Raw genomic sequence first — 17,500 nt, forward strand, 5'->3', positions numbered from 1 at the left:
AGAGAGTACAGGGACGAAAACCCCACAGGCCAGTCGTCTGTATTGGCCTCATTTATACACCTTTGTAGATACGGAAAGGGGGGGGGGAGGTTTCCCGTATTTTCAAGACCTGAGCTATTGAAATGTTTTTTTTTGTTGTTGTATGTATTACCTTTACTAGTGGAAAATTACAGAGAGAATCATGGGATGGTAGACAGACAGGCAGAATGTTACTGAATAGATAACAACAGAGAGAATCATGGGATGGTAGAGAGACAGGCAGAATGGAGGGAATAGATAACAACAGAGAGAATCATGGGATGGTAGAGAGACAGGCAGAATGGAGGGAATAGATAACAACAGAGAGAATCATGGGATGGTAGAGAGACAGGCAGAATGTTACTGAATAGATAACAACAGAGAGAATCATGGGATGGTAGAGAGACAGGCAGAATGTTACTGAATAGATAACAACAGAGAGAATCATGGGATGGTAGAGAGTCAGGCAGAATGAGAATAGATAACAACAGAGAGAATCATGGATGGTAGAGAGCAGGCAGAATGGAGGAATAGATAACAACAGAGAGAATCATGGGATGGTAGAGAGACAGGCAGAATGGAGGGAATAGATAACAACAGAGAGAATCATGGGATGGTAGAGAGACAGGCAGAATGGAGGGAATAGATAACAACAGAGAGAATCATGGGATGGTAGAGAGTCAGGCAGAATGGAGGGAATAGATAACAACAGAGAGAATCATGGGATGGTAGAGAGACAGGCAGAATGGAGGGAATAGATAACAACAGAGAGAATCATGGGATGGTAGAGAGTCAGGCAGAATGTTACTGAATAGATAACAACAGAGAGAATCATGGGATGGTAGAGAGACAGGCAGAATGAGAATAGATAACAACAGAGAGAATCAGGGATGGTAGAGAGTCAGGCAGAATGAGAATAGATAACAACAGAGAGAATCATGGGATGGTAGAGAGCAGGCAGAATGAGGAATAGATAACAACAGAGAGAATCATGGGATGGTAGAGAGACAGGCAGAATGTACTGAATAGATAACAACAGAGAGAATCATGGGATGGTAGAGAGACAGGCAGAATGTTACTGAATAGATAACAACAGAGAGAATCATGGGATGGTAGAGAGTCAGGCAGAATGGAGGGAATAGATAACAACAGAGAGAATCATGGGATGGTAGAGAGTCAGGCAGAATGTTACTGAATAGATAACAACAGAGAGAATCATGGGATGGTAGAGAGTCAGGCAGAATGTTACTGAATAGATAACAACAGAGAGAATCATGGGATGGTAGAGAGATCAGGCAGAATGGAGGGAATAGATAACAACAGAGAGAATCATGGGATGGTAGAGAGACAGGCAGAATGTTACTGAATAGATAACAACAGAGAGAATCATGGGATGGTAGAGAGTCAGGCAGAATGGAGGGAATAGATAACAACAGAGAGAATCATGGGATGGTAGAGAGTCAGGCAGAATGTTACTGAATAGATAACAACAGAGAGAATCATGGGATGGTAGAGAGACAGGCAGAATGGAGGGAATAGATAACAACAGAGAGAATCATGGGATGGTAGAGAGACAGGCAGAATGTTACTGAATAGATAACAACAGAGAGAATCATGGGATGGTAGAGAGACAGGCAGAATGGAGGGAATAGATAACAACAGAGAGAATCATGGGATGGTAGAGAGACAGGCAGAATGGAGGGAATAGATAACAACAGAGAGAATCATGGGATGGTAGAGAGACAGGCAGAATGGAGGGAATAGATAACAACAGAGAGAATCATGGGATGGTAGAGAGACAGGCAGAATGGAGGGAATAGATAACAACAGAGAGAATCATGGGATGGTAGAGAGACAGGCAGAATGTTACTGAATAGATAACAACAGAGAGAATCATGGGATGGTAGAGAGTCAGGCAGAATGAGAATAGATAACAACAGAGAGAATCATGGATGGTGAGAGACAGGCAGAATGGAGGGAATAGATAACAACAGAGAGAATCATGGGATGGTAGAGAGACAGGCAGAATGTTACTGAATAGATAACAACAGAGAGAATCATGGGATGGTAGAGAGACAGGCAGAATGTTACTGAATAGATAACAACAGAGAGAATCATGGGATGGTAGAGAGACAGGCAGAATGTTACTGAATAGATAACAACAGAGAGAATCATGGGATGGTAGAGAGACAGGCAGAATGTTACTGAATAGAGAACAACAGAGAGAATCATGGGATGGTAGAGAGACAGGCAGAATGAGAATAGATAACAACAGAGAGAATCATGGGATGGTAGAGAGACAGGCAGAATCGTTACTGAATAGATAACAACAGAGAGAATCATGGGATGGTAGAGAGCAGGCAGAATGGAGGGAATAGATAACAACAGAGAGAATCATGGGATGGTAGAGAGACAGGCAGAATGGAGGGAATAGATAACAACAGAGAGAATCATGGGATGGTAGAGAGACAGGCAGAATGGAGGGAATAGATAACAACAGAGAGAATCATGGGATGGTAGAGAGACAGGCAGAATGTTACTGAATAGATAACAACAGAGAGAATCATGGGATGGTAGAGAGACAGGCAGAATGTTACTGAATAGATAACAACAGAGAGAATCATGGGATGGTAGAGAGTCAGGCAGAATGGAGGGAATAGATAACAACAGAGAGAATCATGGGATGGTAGAGAGACAGGCAGAATGGAGGGAAAGTGAACTGTACTGTAAGTACACTACAATGCTGTGGCTTGGCACTCTTACCTAGTCATGCGATACATTAGAATACAAAAGAAGCCATCCACTATTGATGGGCTATCAGCAGGACAATATACTCTGGATGGGCTAATCAGAATGACAATATACCCTTGATGGGCTATCAGCAGGACAATAGACTCTTGTCAAGTTGATTTATATTTTCAGGGACTTGAGAGAGAGGAGGGTGCGCTAGCTAGCCAACTACGGTTAACTTACAGTCACGTCAAACAGTGCAGCCAGAATAACAACAGTAGATATATTAGTTCAAGCTGTTTTCTAGTGATATTTACTTGGATACATCCATAACAATGAGCTAATGAGGCACGATTTCACCTGGCGCAGAAAATGGGCTCATTCGTCAGGACACTGTTGTTCAGAGGAGCTACTCAACAACACAGCTAACAACACAGCCAACAACACAGCCAACAACACAGCCAACAACACAGCCAACAACACAGCTAACAACACAGCCAACAACACAGCTAACAACACAGCTAACAACACAGCCAACAACACAGCTAACAACACAGCCAACAACACAGCTAACAACACAGCCAACAACACAGCCAACAACACAGCTAACAACACAGCTAACAACACAGCTAACAACACAGCCAACAACACAGCTAACAACACAGCTAACAACACAGCCAACAACACAGCTAACAACACAGCTAACAACACAGCCAACAACACAGCTAACACAATCACTTACAACTGAAGCTGGAAAGACTGCAAACTAACTGCACTTTGTTTCGTTTTACCTTTTTTCAATTGACATTTCTTTGTATATATCCATAAAAATGATGCCAGCTGATTCATGATTTTGACTGGCTGAGAAACGCTGCCTGCCTGTCTGTCTCGTCCCGACTCCCGACATGTTCACTACTACGGGACAGCTGGAGATGGAATTTGAATATTGAAACAATGTTGCAAATGTCAGAGAGACAGACCACTAGGTTTATACAAATCTCTGCTGTTGAAAACTAAATGTTAGTCTAAAAGAAATGTGAGATAATGTCTAGATGCTTTTTATAGTGGAGATCAAGTTTATAAATTGCCTGGCTGGGCTGATGAGACTGTGGATTGCGCAGTCAGATGGAACAGAGTAAATTGTCATTTTAAAGTCATAGATTTAGCCGGTGGTAACTTGTGGAATAGACACCGTCTGGAATGTGCTTTTAACCAATCAGCGTTCAGGATTAGACCCACCCGTTGTATAATTTACTACAATCCACATAATAATTCACACGAGATGAGCTGTAGCGAGAGGAGAGAGACCGCGTATCTGTAATTTGTAATCTGCTATGTATCTAGCAATAGCAATCTGCTAGCAAATCAACCTTATAATAGGTCATGATTTATAGTGACTTCGGAAAATATGAATTCCCCTTTACATGTACCACATGTTGTTGTGTTACAGCCTGAATGTATAATATTATACATTGAGATTTGTTGTCACTGGACTACACACCCCATCATTTCAAAGTGGAATTATGTTTTTCGAAATTTGTACAAATTTATTTAAAAATTAAAAGTTGAAATGTCTTGAGTCAATAAGTATTCCACCTCTTTCTTATGGTAAGCCTAAATAAGTTCAGGAGTAGAAATTTGCTTAACAAGTCACATAATAAGTTGCATGGATTAATAATAGTGTTTAACATGATTTTTGAATGACTACCTCATCTCTGTACCCCACACATACAATTATTTGTAAGGTTCCTCAGTCAAGCAGTGAATTTTAAACACAGATTCAACCACAAAGACCAGGGAGTTTTTCCAATGCCTCGAAAAGAAGGGCACCTATTGGTAGATGGGTGACAATTTAAAAAAGCACAGATTGAATATCCCTTCGAGCATGATGAAGTTATTAATTACACTTTGGATGGTGTATCAATACACCCAGTCACTACAAAGATACAGGCGTCCTTCCTAACTCAGTTGCCGGAGAGGAAGGAAACCACTCAGGGATTTCACCATGAGGCCAATGGGGACTTTAAAACAGTTACAGAGTTGAATGGCTGTGATAAGAGAAAAATGAGGATGGATGTTGCTGTTTATTTATTGCTCAATACTTCAAGGCTACCTTTGTTATTTCGTTAAGTAAATTTTTAAGTAAAAATGCTTGAACAACTAGAAAGAAGCATGTACAGTATTTGTTCATCAACATCTTTGTATTTTTGGTAATAAAATAATGATTAAAAAAAGTGTACCTTTAAAATCCAGATGTTAATTTAAAATACATCTCAACTACATTTTAGTTGCACTTCACTTTTACAGCATTTCCCTCACTTTTCAGCATTTCCCTCACTTTTCAGCATTTCCCTCACTTTACAGCATTTCCCTCACTCAGACAACAACAAATGTGCAAAACTAGCCCAGTTAGCAGGAGGGATTGGGGCATCTTCTTTGTGCACGGTGCTGGAGTATAAAATGGTTGTCAGTTAAAACCCAATACGGCGCTGTGAACTGGAGAACGGGCTACAACAACAAAAAATGATCTAAAATAAAGAAACGCTTAGAGATAATATAATATCAGCAAGAGAACGGAACGACAATGGAACGAGTCACATTTGAATTGAAACATTGAACCATTTTAATCATGAAGTGTATTTACAATCGCATGGTATGGGGGGGGGGGGAGATCTCTGCTCGGCTTCTAAAGCCGAGGTTTAATAAATGAAGGAAAAGGTGTTCAAAGATGCCCCCAACTTTTATTTGAAGAACCACAGTAGGTCCTTTGGTCCTCAGCCAATGGCCAGACACTTTCTTTAGCACCTCCCCACAGTAACACACACACACACACACACACACACACACACACACACACACACACACACACACACACACACACACACACACACACACACACACACACACACACACACACACACACACACACACACCCGTCTCTCTCTCTCTTTCTCTCTCTCTGTCTCCCCCCCTCTCTCTCACTCTCTCTCTGTCTCTCTGTGATTTACAACTCAGAACGTACAGGGAGCTGACAAACACAAATCTGAACATTTCCTTTACCTTTCTCTCTACCATCAGCACTTTTCAACCTCACCCAATGTATACTAACACACACACACAGAAGGACCATTCTCCAGCACTTAATTTTCCATGAAGAAGCATTTTACTTACATGCTTACACTGCAATAGCAATACACATCAGGTCCATGTGGGTGCTGACAGAGAGATATTCTATGAATAAAAACTATTTTAATCTCCCCTTTGATGTAACTCTATTGTAAATACTGAAGGTATTTTCTTTAGAAGAAAAATCTCAACTTTAAAATGTGCAGCCAGATTCTCTCTCTGTGCTTCGGCTCCAACAAGTATCTTGGCCTTGTCTTGATTTAGCTGGAGGAAGTTGTTAGGAATCCAAGTATTTAAATCACAAAAAAAAAAGTCAAAAATCCTCTGGTGACACAGAAATGTAAAGTTGTTTATCGTCTGCGTAGCAGGGAAAATAAACGCTGTGCTTTCTAATAACACTGCCAAGGGGTAATATATATAAACCGAACAGAAACGGAACCGAAATTGAACCTTGTGGAACGCCACATGTGATATGTATTTTCTCTGAGTTATGTTCATCAATGGTGACAAAAAACTCTCAACCGGTTAAATAGATCCTAAACCAATTTAGAAATGGACCAGAGAGGCCAATCCACCTCTCCAGTCGGTCCAGAAGGACATCATGGTCAACAGTGTCAAATGCAGCACTTAAATCCAAGGGTACCAGGACAGAGAGCTGTTTGGCATCTGTGTTGGCTCTAAGAACATTTACCACTTTAACTAAGACTATGTCTGTGCTGTGGTGGGCACGAAAACCAGATTGGAATTTAAAAGAAATAAAGTTGGCACTTCAAAAAAATATTTTGCTGTTTGAAAACCAATTTCTCCTGAATTTTGCTTTAAGAATGGAAGGTTGGAGATTGGCAGAAAACTTAAGGGGTTTCACCATAGTAGTTTTTTTAGTGCAGTCGGGAAAGTGCCTGTGAACAGGAAGTGATTAACAATAAAAAGACAAGACTCAATGGACAACATACCAAACTACCAATAATCCAATGTCATGCTGCTTCAAACGATGCCAAATATGAAGAAAAAGAGCTGCTTTATAACAATAGAAAAGCAGAGAAGACACCTGCTCAAGACATGCTCCTCGTCATCGGAGACCTGAATGGAAAGGTTGGCACCGACAACACCATCTACGAGAGAACAATGGGGAAGCATGGCTGTGGAGAGATTAATGACAACGGTGAAAGACTGGCAACATTCTGCGTCACAAATAACCTGATGATTGGTGGCAGCCTTCCTTCACAAGAAATATCCACAAGCTGACATGGTACTCTCCTAATGGAAGAGACGAGAACCAGATTGACCTGATGATCAACGGCAAGTGAAGAAGCTCGCTGAGAGACGTCAAGGTGCGAAGGGAGGCAGATGTTACCAGTGACCACCATCTTGTGACTGCCGACATCAAACTAAAGCTGAAACGTTCAAGACCACCGACAAAAGGAACAACAAGATTTGATGTTGGAATGCTGAGGGGTCAAACCATCAAGAAAACCTTCACAATGCAAGTTCACAACAAGTATCAAGCCCTTTCAAACAACACAGAAGAAGGCGACTGAGGGGAATATAGACAGGAAGTGGGAGAAAGTGGTTAACGCTTACAGTGAAAGTGGCAAGAAAACCATCAGACACAGAAGAAGAAGGCAACGCAAATAATGGATCACCCCAGAAACATGGGAAATTATCGAGGAATGGACCCCCCTAGAAACATGGGAAATTATCGAGGAATGGATCACCCCAGAAACATGGGAAATTATCCAGCAATGGATCACCCCAGAAACATGGGAAATGATCGAGGAATGGATCACCCCAGAAACATGGGAAATTATCCAGCAATGGATCACCCCAGAAACATGGGAAATGATCGAGGAATGGATCACCCCAGAAACATGGGAAATTATCCAGCAATGGATCACCCCAGAAACATGGGAAATTATCGAGGAATGGATCACCCCAGAAACATGGGAAATTATCGAGGAATGGATCACCCCAGAAACATGGGAAATTATCGCGGAATGGATCACCCCAGAAACATGGGAAATTATCGAGGAATGGATCACCCCAGAAACATGGGAAATTATCGAGGAATGGATCACCCCAGAAACATGGGAAATTATCGAGGAATGGATCACCCCAGAAACATGGGAAATTATCGAGGAATGGATCTCCCCAGAAACATGGGAAATTATCGAGGAATGGATCACCCCAGAAACATGGGAAATTATCCAGCAATGGATCACCCCAGAAACATGGGAAATGACAGAGGATAAAAAACAAAAAACAGATGCCAAATCGCAAAGGCTGAAACAGAAACTGGAGGAGCAGTACAGAAAAATCAACACACAAGTCAAAAGGATAGTAAGAAGAGACAACAGGGCCTACCGGGAGGAGAGACAACAGGGCCTACTTGTAGGAGAGACAACAGGGCCTACCTGGAGGAGAGACAACAGGGCCTACCAAGAGGAGAGACAACAGGGCCTACCAGGAGGAGAGACAACAGGGCCTACCTGGAGGAGAGACAACAGGGCCTACCTGGAGGAGAGACAACAGGGCCTACCTGGAGGAGAGACAACAGGGCCTACCTGGAGGAGAGACAACAGGGCCTACCTGGAGGAGAGACAACAGGGCCTACCTAGAGGAGAGACAACAGGGCCTACCTGGAGGAGAGACAACAGGGCCTACCTGGAGGAGAGACAACAGGGCCTACCTGGAGGAGAGACAACAGGGCCTACCTGGAGGAGAGACAACAGGGCCTACCTGGAGGAGAGACAACAGGGCCTACCTGGAGCAGAGACAACAGGGCCTACCTGGAGGAGCTAGCAAGAACAGCTGATCACTAACCTAACATGTGGCAGAAAATTCAAGTAAAATACTCAAGTCAAAGACAAGCAAGGCGATTGCCTCCCACAGGTAGGCCCTGTTGTCTCTCCTACAGGTAGGCCCTGTTGTCCCTCCTACAGGTAGCTGACTACAGAAAATGAACAGGAAGCAAGATGGACAGAACATTTCAGAGAGGTCCTCAAAAGAGAACCCTCTGTGGATCCAATGAACACACCTGAAGCTGCTCCAGAAGATCTAGACATAAACACTGACCCACCAACCAACCAACCAAAGAAGAAATAATCACTACCATCAAGTCACTAAAGAATGGGAAAACTCCAGGTCCTGATAACCTCAATGCAGAGCTGTTCAGAATCGATCCAGCATTGGGCTACAAACATCCTTCTTCCTCACTTCACTGACATCTGGATGGAGGGAAATATACCTTCAGACTGGACCAAGAAGGTTATCATACAGGTGCATAAGAGGGGCAAACCTTCCGACTGCAACAACTGGACGGGCGTTACACTTTTATTCGTTCACAGGAAGATTTTGTTTTTGGAAGATTATCGTAAAATGGATGTCTTCAACTGTAGACAAAGTACTTAGGAATGAACAAGTGGTTTTTAGGGGAGGAAGGAGCTGTACGGACCAGATCTTCACCCTCAGGAACATCATTGAGTAATTTAATGAGTGGCAATGAAAACTCTTCATCAACTTTATTGACTTCCAGAAGGCTTTTGACAGTATTCACCACGAAAGCCTATGAAAGATCTTAAGAATTTATGAAATCCCCACCCATGCTCTTAACATCATCAAACAGTTCTACAGCAACTTTTCGAAGCACTGTGGGAACGAGCAACATGAGCTTTGCTGTGAAGTCCGGAGTTTGACAAGGTTGCGTGATGACAGCCTTACTCTTCAACCTGGCAATAGGCTGGGTCATGCGGCGAACAAAAGAAGATAAGGCAAGAGGAATAGGATGGACCTTGTATTGTACTCTAGAAGAAATTGACTCAGGGCAAGAGGAATAGGGTGGACTTTTGTTCTAATTCTCAGAGTAATAACTCTACAGACACTACGAAAGCTCAAACCAAGTTTATTCTTCCCAGAGGATCAATACAGCTGCATTAGACAAAAACATTTTCACACAAGCACTGATATTTAACCGTTCCTCATAGGCTGTGAGTCTCCTCCTACCCATCTGTACAAACATCGTTCTTTACTGCTAGGCAGAACACTAAGCGATACGGGCCATAAACTTTTATTTCTCCCTTAAGGTGACCTGACCTCAACCCCCCTCCATCACTAATCCATGGCTCTCTCCCCTTATCAGTGCCAGTGCCATCAGTGCCATGTCATTGCTTCCCTGCACTCAACACATTCCAAGCTTAATTGCACACACTATATACCTTCCTCCTTGTCACGGCTGTTATAATGAGCGGACCAAAAGCGCAGCGTTTACGTAGTTCCACATATTTATTTGATCATGAAACTAAATGCAAATAACAAAGTAAACTTTAATGACAAAACAACAAACCGTGACGCAGGAGGAACAAACACACTCACAACATATAATCACCCACAAGGACATGTGGGACAAACATCAGCATAAATATGACCTCCAATTAGAGACAACAGCAACCAGCTGCCTCTAATTGGAGGTCATGCCAAACAACGACCAACATAGAAATACAAAAACTAGAACTGAACATAGACATACAAAAACAGATAAACACCCCCCCTGTCACGCCCTGACCACTCTACCATAGAAAATAACAACTTACTATGGTCAGGACGTGACACTCCTATAACCATTAACTTCTGGTGTAGACCCTCTAAACCTCAGCACTCCCTCAGTGACATCAATAAGTACATTTCCATATTCTCAGAACCCAACATTTTGTATTGTACTCTAGAAGACATTGACTCAGGGCAAGAGGAATAGGATGGACCTTGTATTGTACTCTAGAAGACATTGACTCAGGCAAGGTAACCTGTCTAAATGACAATCGCCCCAATGCACTCACATCGGTAGCCATGAAGTGCTTTGAAAGGCTGGTCATGGCTCACATCAACAACATCCTCCCAGGCACCCTGGACCCACTCCAATTTTCATCCCGCTCCAACAGATTCACAGATGATGCAATCTCTATTGCACTCCACACTGCACTTTATTCCTAGTTATATGCACATATCTACCTCAATTACCTCGTACCCCTGCACATCGACTCGGTACTGGTACCCCGCGTATATAGCCAAGCTATCGTTACTCATTTTGTATTTATTATTACGTGTTTTACTTTTCTATTATTTCTAAATTTGTCTTTCTCTCTACATTGTTGGGAAGTAAGTAAGCATATTCCACTGTTAGTTCACACCTGTTGTTTATGAAGCATGTGACGATTACAATTTGATTTGATTTGACACACGCGCGGTCAGAGAGGGAGGAGCTACCTGAGAGATACTGCGTGATGTCCGTATATCTCCCGGACCGCCGCCAGGTCCGCCTCCAGCTGGGGGTGCTTGTGGAGCTCTCCATCGTAGTTCACCTATCAGAGAGACACGTCAATCAACCCATCAATCAATCCGTCAATCAAATGTGTTTTAAATCCCCCTTTTTCCATTAGCAGTCGTCACAAAACTCTTCACAGTAACCTGGCCTAGACCCCCCCCCCCAATTAGAATCAGAGGTACAGTGACCAGGAAAAACTCCCTAGAAGGAAAAAACTGAGAGGAACCGGCTCAGAGGGGAAACCTGAGAAGACTGTTTTGAACAAAGCCCTTCCCTCCACTAGACGATTGGATAGATCTCTAAAGAGACCCAGAGCATGACCAATCAGCTTGTCTGTCCAAAGTTAGCCAGCCAATCAACACCTGAAACTACTAACGTGCCATTTTGAATACAGACGGGGGATAAACATAAAATGTTAAAATGTCTGAATTGCTAAGGACTTTTTGTGCTTTAGTCTGGGAAGATAAAAAACTACAGCAGAACAATATGCAGCCGATGTGATGGGTTTGACAGCTGGTGTGATGGGTTTGACAGCTGGTGTGATGGGTTTGACAGCTGGTGTGATGGGTTTGGCAGACGATGTGATGGGTTTGACAGCAGGTGTGATGGGTTTGACAGCCAGTGTGATGGGTTTGACAGCTGGTGTGATGGGTTTGACAGCTGGTGTGATGGGTTTGGCAGACGATGTGATGGGTTTGACAGCAGGTGTGATGGGTTTGACAGCTGGTGTGATGGGTTTGGCAGACGATGTGATGGGTTTGACAGCAGGTGTGATGGGTTTGACAGCAGGTGTGATGGGTTTGACAGCCAGTGTGATGGGTTTGACAGCTGGTGTGATGGGTTTGACAGCTGGTGTGATGGGTTTGACAGCTGGTGTGATGGGTTTGACAGCCGGTGTGATGGGTTTGACAGCTGGTGTGATGGGTTTGACAGCTGGTGTGATGAGTTTGACAGCTGGTGTGATGGGTTTGACAGCTGGTGTGATGGTTTTGACAGCAGGTGTGACGGGTTTGACAGCTGGTGTGATGGGTTTGACAGCAGGTGTGATGGGTTTGACAGCTGGTGTGATGGGTTTGACAGCTGGTGTGATGGGTTTGACAGCTGGTGTGATGGGTTTGACAGCTGGTGTGATGGGTTTGACAGCTGGTGTGATGGGTTTGACAGCAGGTGTGATGGGTTTGACAGCTGGTGTGATGGGTTTGACAGCCGGTGTGATGGGTTTGACAGCTGGTGTGATGGGTTTGGCAGACGATGTGATGGGTTTGACAGCCAGTGTGATGGGTTTGACAGCCGATATGATGGATTTGACAGCCAGTGTGATGGGTTTGACAGCTGGTGTGATGTGTTTGACAGCCAGTGTGATGGGTTTGACAGCTGGTGTGATGGGTTTGACAGCTTCCAGCCGATGTCATGGGTTTAACGGCTCGTACTGTGTTACCTATATGCTTTAATCTGTCACGGAGAAACAAAGTAGTGTTGATACATACCTACTGTTATTCAAAATCGATACGTATGGATGAAGTAAAACATATTGTAGTTCCTCCCCATATTATACAAAGATACAAAAAATAAAAAAACGTTTGACAACAAGAAAGGTTGTTTTCACTCTGTCATTGTTATGAAGGCTTTACGAAGGCATAATAGCATCGTAGCACCTCAAGTCAATAGTTACCATCCAGTCAATGCAGATAATATAGATCTATCCCTATAGAACAGGTGCAGACGGGTAGAACACAGTCCCTATAGAACAGACGGGTAGAACACAGTCCCTATAGAACAGGTGCAGACGGGTAGAACACAGTCCCTATAGAACAGACGGGTAGAACACAGTCCCTATAGAACAGACGGGTAGAACACAGTCCCTATAGAACAGACGGGTAGAACACAGTCCCTATAGAACAGACGGGTAGAACACAGTCCCTATAGAACAGACGGGTAGAACACAGTCCCTATAGAACAGGTGCAGAGGTATTTACCTCGTAAGACCAGCGACTGAACACACATCATCATCATCATCTTAACTAAGAAACGCTAATCACTCAAACTAACTTCAGACACTGTCTCTTTTACCAGAGGACAAACACAGTTCACCAATCAACAGTTAGTGGAGAGAGAGAGAGAGAGAGAGAGAGAGAGAGAGAGAGACAGAGAGCGAGAGACAGAGAGACAGAGAGACAGAGAGAGAGAGAGAGAGACAGAGAGACAGAGAGAGAGAGCGAGAGAGAGAGAGAGAGAGAGAGAGAGAGAGAGACCTATCCAACCAAAAAACATAAGAGATCTAGAAAACCTGACCTCAAACGTAATTGAAGAATCCGTAGACTCTAACCACTTCTGGGAAAATTGGAAAACACTAAACAAACATCAACACGAAGAGTTATCTATCCAAAATGGAGATGTATGGATAAACCACTTCTCCAATCTTTTTGGCTCTATAACAAAGAACAAACAGCAAAATCATATACATGAACAAATATAAATCTTAGAATCAACTATTAAAGACTACCAGAACCCACTGGATAATTAAATTACACTAAACGAACTACAGGACAAAATACAAACCCTCCAACCCCAAAAGGCCTGTGGTGTTGATGGTATCCTAAATGATAAAATATACAGACCACAAATTCCAATTGTTTATACTTAAACTCTTTAACATCATCCTTAGCTCTGGCATCTTCCCCAATATTCAGAACCAAGGACTGATCACCCCAATCCATAAAAGTGGAGACAAATTTGACCCCAATAACTACCGTGGGATATGCGTCAACAGCAACCTTGGGAAAATCCTCTGCATTATCATTAACAGCAGACTCGTACATTTCCTCAGTGAAAACAATGTACTGAGCAAATGTCAAATTGGCTTTTTACCAAATTACCGTACGACAGACCACGTATTCACCCTGCACACCCTAATTGACAAACAAACCAAAACAAAGGCAAAGTCTTCTCATGCTTTGTTGATTTAAAAAAATCTTTTGACTCAATTTGGCATGAGGGTCTGAGGGTCTGCTATACAAATTGATGGAAAGTGGTGTTGGGGGAAAAACATACAACATTATAAAATCCATGTACACAAACAACAAGTGTGCGGTTAAAATAGGCAAAAAACACATACATTTCTTCCCACAGGGTTGTGGGGTGAGACAGGGATGCAGCTTAAGCCCCACCCTCTTCAACATTTATATCAATGAATTGGCGAGGGCACTAGAACAGTCTGCAGCACCCGGCCCTCACCCTACTAGAAACTGAAGTCAAATGTCTACTGTTTGCTGATTATCTGGTGCATCTGTCCCGAACCAAGGAGGGCCTACAGTAGCACCTAGATATTCTGCACAGATTCTGTCAGACCTGGGCCCTGACAGTAAATCTCATTAAGTCCAAAATAATGGTGTTCCAAAAAAGGTCCAGTCGCCAGAACCACAAATACAAATTCTATCTAGACACCGTTAGGCCGCCAATGATCAAAATCCAGAAAACAGTCGTTAAATTCTACAACCACCTAAAAGGAAGCGATTCCCAAACCTTCCATAACAAAGCCATCACCTACAGAGAGATGAACCTGGAGAAGAGTCCCCTAAGCAAGCTGGTCCAAACAGACCCCACAGAGCCCCAGGACAGCAACACCATTAGACCCAACCAAATCATGAGAAAACACTTCCTAACCTCCTGCCAAATGTATGACCATATTAGAGACACATATTTCCCTCAGATTACACAGATACACACATTTTGATAAACTCCCATATCTACTGGGTGAAACACCACAGTGTGCCATCACAGCAGCAAGATGTGTGACCTGTTGCCACAAGAAAAGGGCAACCAGTGAAGAACAAACACCATTGTAAATTCAACCCATATTTATGTTAATTTCTTTTCCCTTTTGTACTTTAAATATTTGCACATAATATGACATTTGAAATGTCTTTATTATTTTGAAACTTTTTAGAGTGTAATGTTTACTGTAAAAAAATATATATTTATTTCACTTTTGTTTCTCATCTATTTCACATGCTTTGGCAATGTAAACTTATGTTTCCCATGCCAATAAAGCCAATAAATTGAAATTGAGACAGAGAGAGAGAGAGAAAGAAAGAGAGAGAGAGAGAGAGGGAGAGAGAAAGAGAGATGGAGAATGAGACAGAGAGAGATGGAAAGAGAGAGAGAGAGAGACAGAGAGAGAGAGAGAGAGAGGGAGAGAGAGAGAGAGAGGGAGAGAGAGAGAGAGAGGAGAGAGAGAGAGAGAGAGAGAGAGAGAGAGAGAGAGAGAGAGAGACAGAGAGAGAGACAGAGAGAGAGAGAGACAGAGAGAGAGACAGAGAGAGAGAGAGGGAGAGGGAGAGAGAGAGAGGGAGAGAGAGACAGAGAGACAGAGAGAGAGAGAGAGAGAGAGACAGAGACAGAGAGAGAGACAGAGAGAGAGAGAGACAGAGAGAGAGACAGAGAGAGAGAGGGAGAGGGAGAGGGAGAGAGAGAGAGGGAGAGAGAGACAGAGAGAGAGACAGAGAGAGAGAGAGAGAGAGACAGAGAGAGACAACTAATGCATGTAGGGCAGAATTGGCCCGCTTTCCAGTAATAATGAAAATACAGAAAAGTTCATTAAAATGTTGGCTACATCTAAATTCAAGTCCAAATTCAATTCTGCAATTTAAAGCACTCCAAACCCAAGAGCTGAGCCCAGAAACGAGCCCTCTCAGTCAGCTGGTGTTGGACCTCACCAACCAAGCTGACACCAGCACTGCTTCAAAAGAAAGAATTCAAATAAACAAAATCATGAACCAATCAAAGGACTCATATTTACAACATTGGAAAAACGAAACAAAATCCCAAATCCGACTAAATTTCTATCTGACCCTAAACAGAGAATATGAACTGGCTGATTAGCTCTACTCTGTTCAGAGATACGATGCAGAGACAGATCCTTACCAAGTACAGGCTGAGTGACCACCGATTGGCAATAGAAACCGGCAGACATAAAAAGACATGGCTACCCAAAGAGGAGCGTGTATGTGGTCACTGCACGACAGGGGAGGTAGAGACAGAGATGCACTTTCTCCTTTACTGTGATAAATATTCCTCACAAAGAGATTCCTTATTTACAGAAATGACTACATTTATTCCAAATTTTAACTTATTAAACCCAGAAGAAAAACTAAAAATACTCATGGGCGAAGGAGCAATGGCTCCTCTTGCAGCCAAATATGTATTTGCCTTCCACAGCCTGAGGGACACTGAATAATAACATCTGCATAGTAAACAGTAACTTACTTAGTATTAGTATTATTGTTATTACTATTATTATTGTTGTTTATCGTTCCAAATGGTAGTGGTATGGGTAGTAATGGTAATGATAACGGTTTAGTGATGGTGGTGGTAGTAGTAGTAGTATGGGTAGTAATGGTAATGATAGCAGTTTAGTGGTGGTGGTGGTGGTAGTAGTAGTAGTGGTATGGGTGGTAATGGTAATGATAACGGTTTAGTGATGGTGGTGGTAGTAGTAGTAGTGGTGGTATGGGTAGTAATGGTAATGATAGCAGTTTAGTGGTGGTGGTGGTGGTAGTAGTAGTAGTGGTATGGGTGGTAATGGTAATGATAACGGTTTAGTGATGGTGGTAGTAGTAGTAGTAGTATGGGTAGTAATGGTAATGATAACGGTTTAGTGATGGTGGTGGTAGTAGTGGTAGTAGTGGTATGGGTAGTAATGGTAATGATAGCAGTTTAGTGGTAGTAGTAGTAGTAGTGGTATGGGTAGTAATGGTAATGATAGCAGTTTAGTGGTAGTAGTAGTAGTAGTGGTATGGGTAGTAATGGTAATGATAACGGTTTAGTGATGGTGGTGGTAGTAGTAGTGGTATGGGTAGTAATGGTAATGATAACAGTTTAGTGATGGTGGTGGTAGTAGTAGTAGTAGTGGTATGGGTGGTAATGGTAATGATAACGGTTTAGTGATGGTGGTGGTAGTGGTAGTAGTAGTGGTATGGGTAGTAATGGTAATGATAACGGTTTAGTGATGGTGGTAGTAGTAGTAGTAGTAGTGGTATGGGTAGTAATGGTAATGATAACAGTTTAGTGATGGTGGTGGTAGTAGTGGTATGGGTAGTAATGGTAATGATAACGGTTTAGTGATGGTGATGGTAGTAGTAGTGGTATGGGTAGTAATCGTAATGATAACGGTTTAGTGATGGTGGTGGTAGTAGTGGTATGGGTAGTAATGGTAATGATAACAGTTTAGTGATGGTGGTGGTAGTAGTAGTGGTATGGGTAGTAATGGTAATGATAACAGTTTAGTGATGGTGGTGGTAGTAGTGGTATGGG

At 42.7% G+C, this 17,500-nt stretch overlaps 1 protein-coding gene across 1 annotated transcript in view; it reads right to left on the reverse strand.

Moving 5' to 3' along the window:
* parp8 (poly (ADP-ribose) polymerase family, member 8) overlaps positions 1 to 17,500 on the reverse strand; it is a 108,053-nt gene that overhangs the window by 44,564 nt on the left and 45,989 nt on the right. The window contains exon 7 of the mRNA XM_082968739.1: positions 11,131 to 11,225. Coding sequence (XP_082824865.1) covers positions 11,131 to 11,225 — 95 coding nt within the window. The remainder of the gene's footprint in view (positions 1 to 11,130; positions 11,226 to 17,500) is intronic.

The sequence above is a fragment of the Salmo salar genome, chromosome 24, assembly GCF_965601325.2.
Source record: "Salmo salar chromosome 24, fSalSal1, whole genome shotgun sequence".
Classification (NCBI taxonomy): domain Eukaryota; kingdom Metazoa; phylum Chordata; class Actinopteri; order Salmoniformes; family Salmonidae; genus Salmo; species Salmo salar.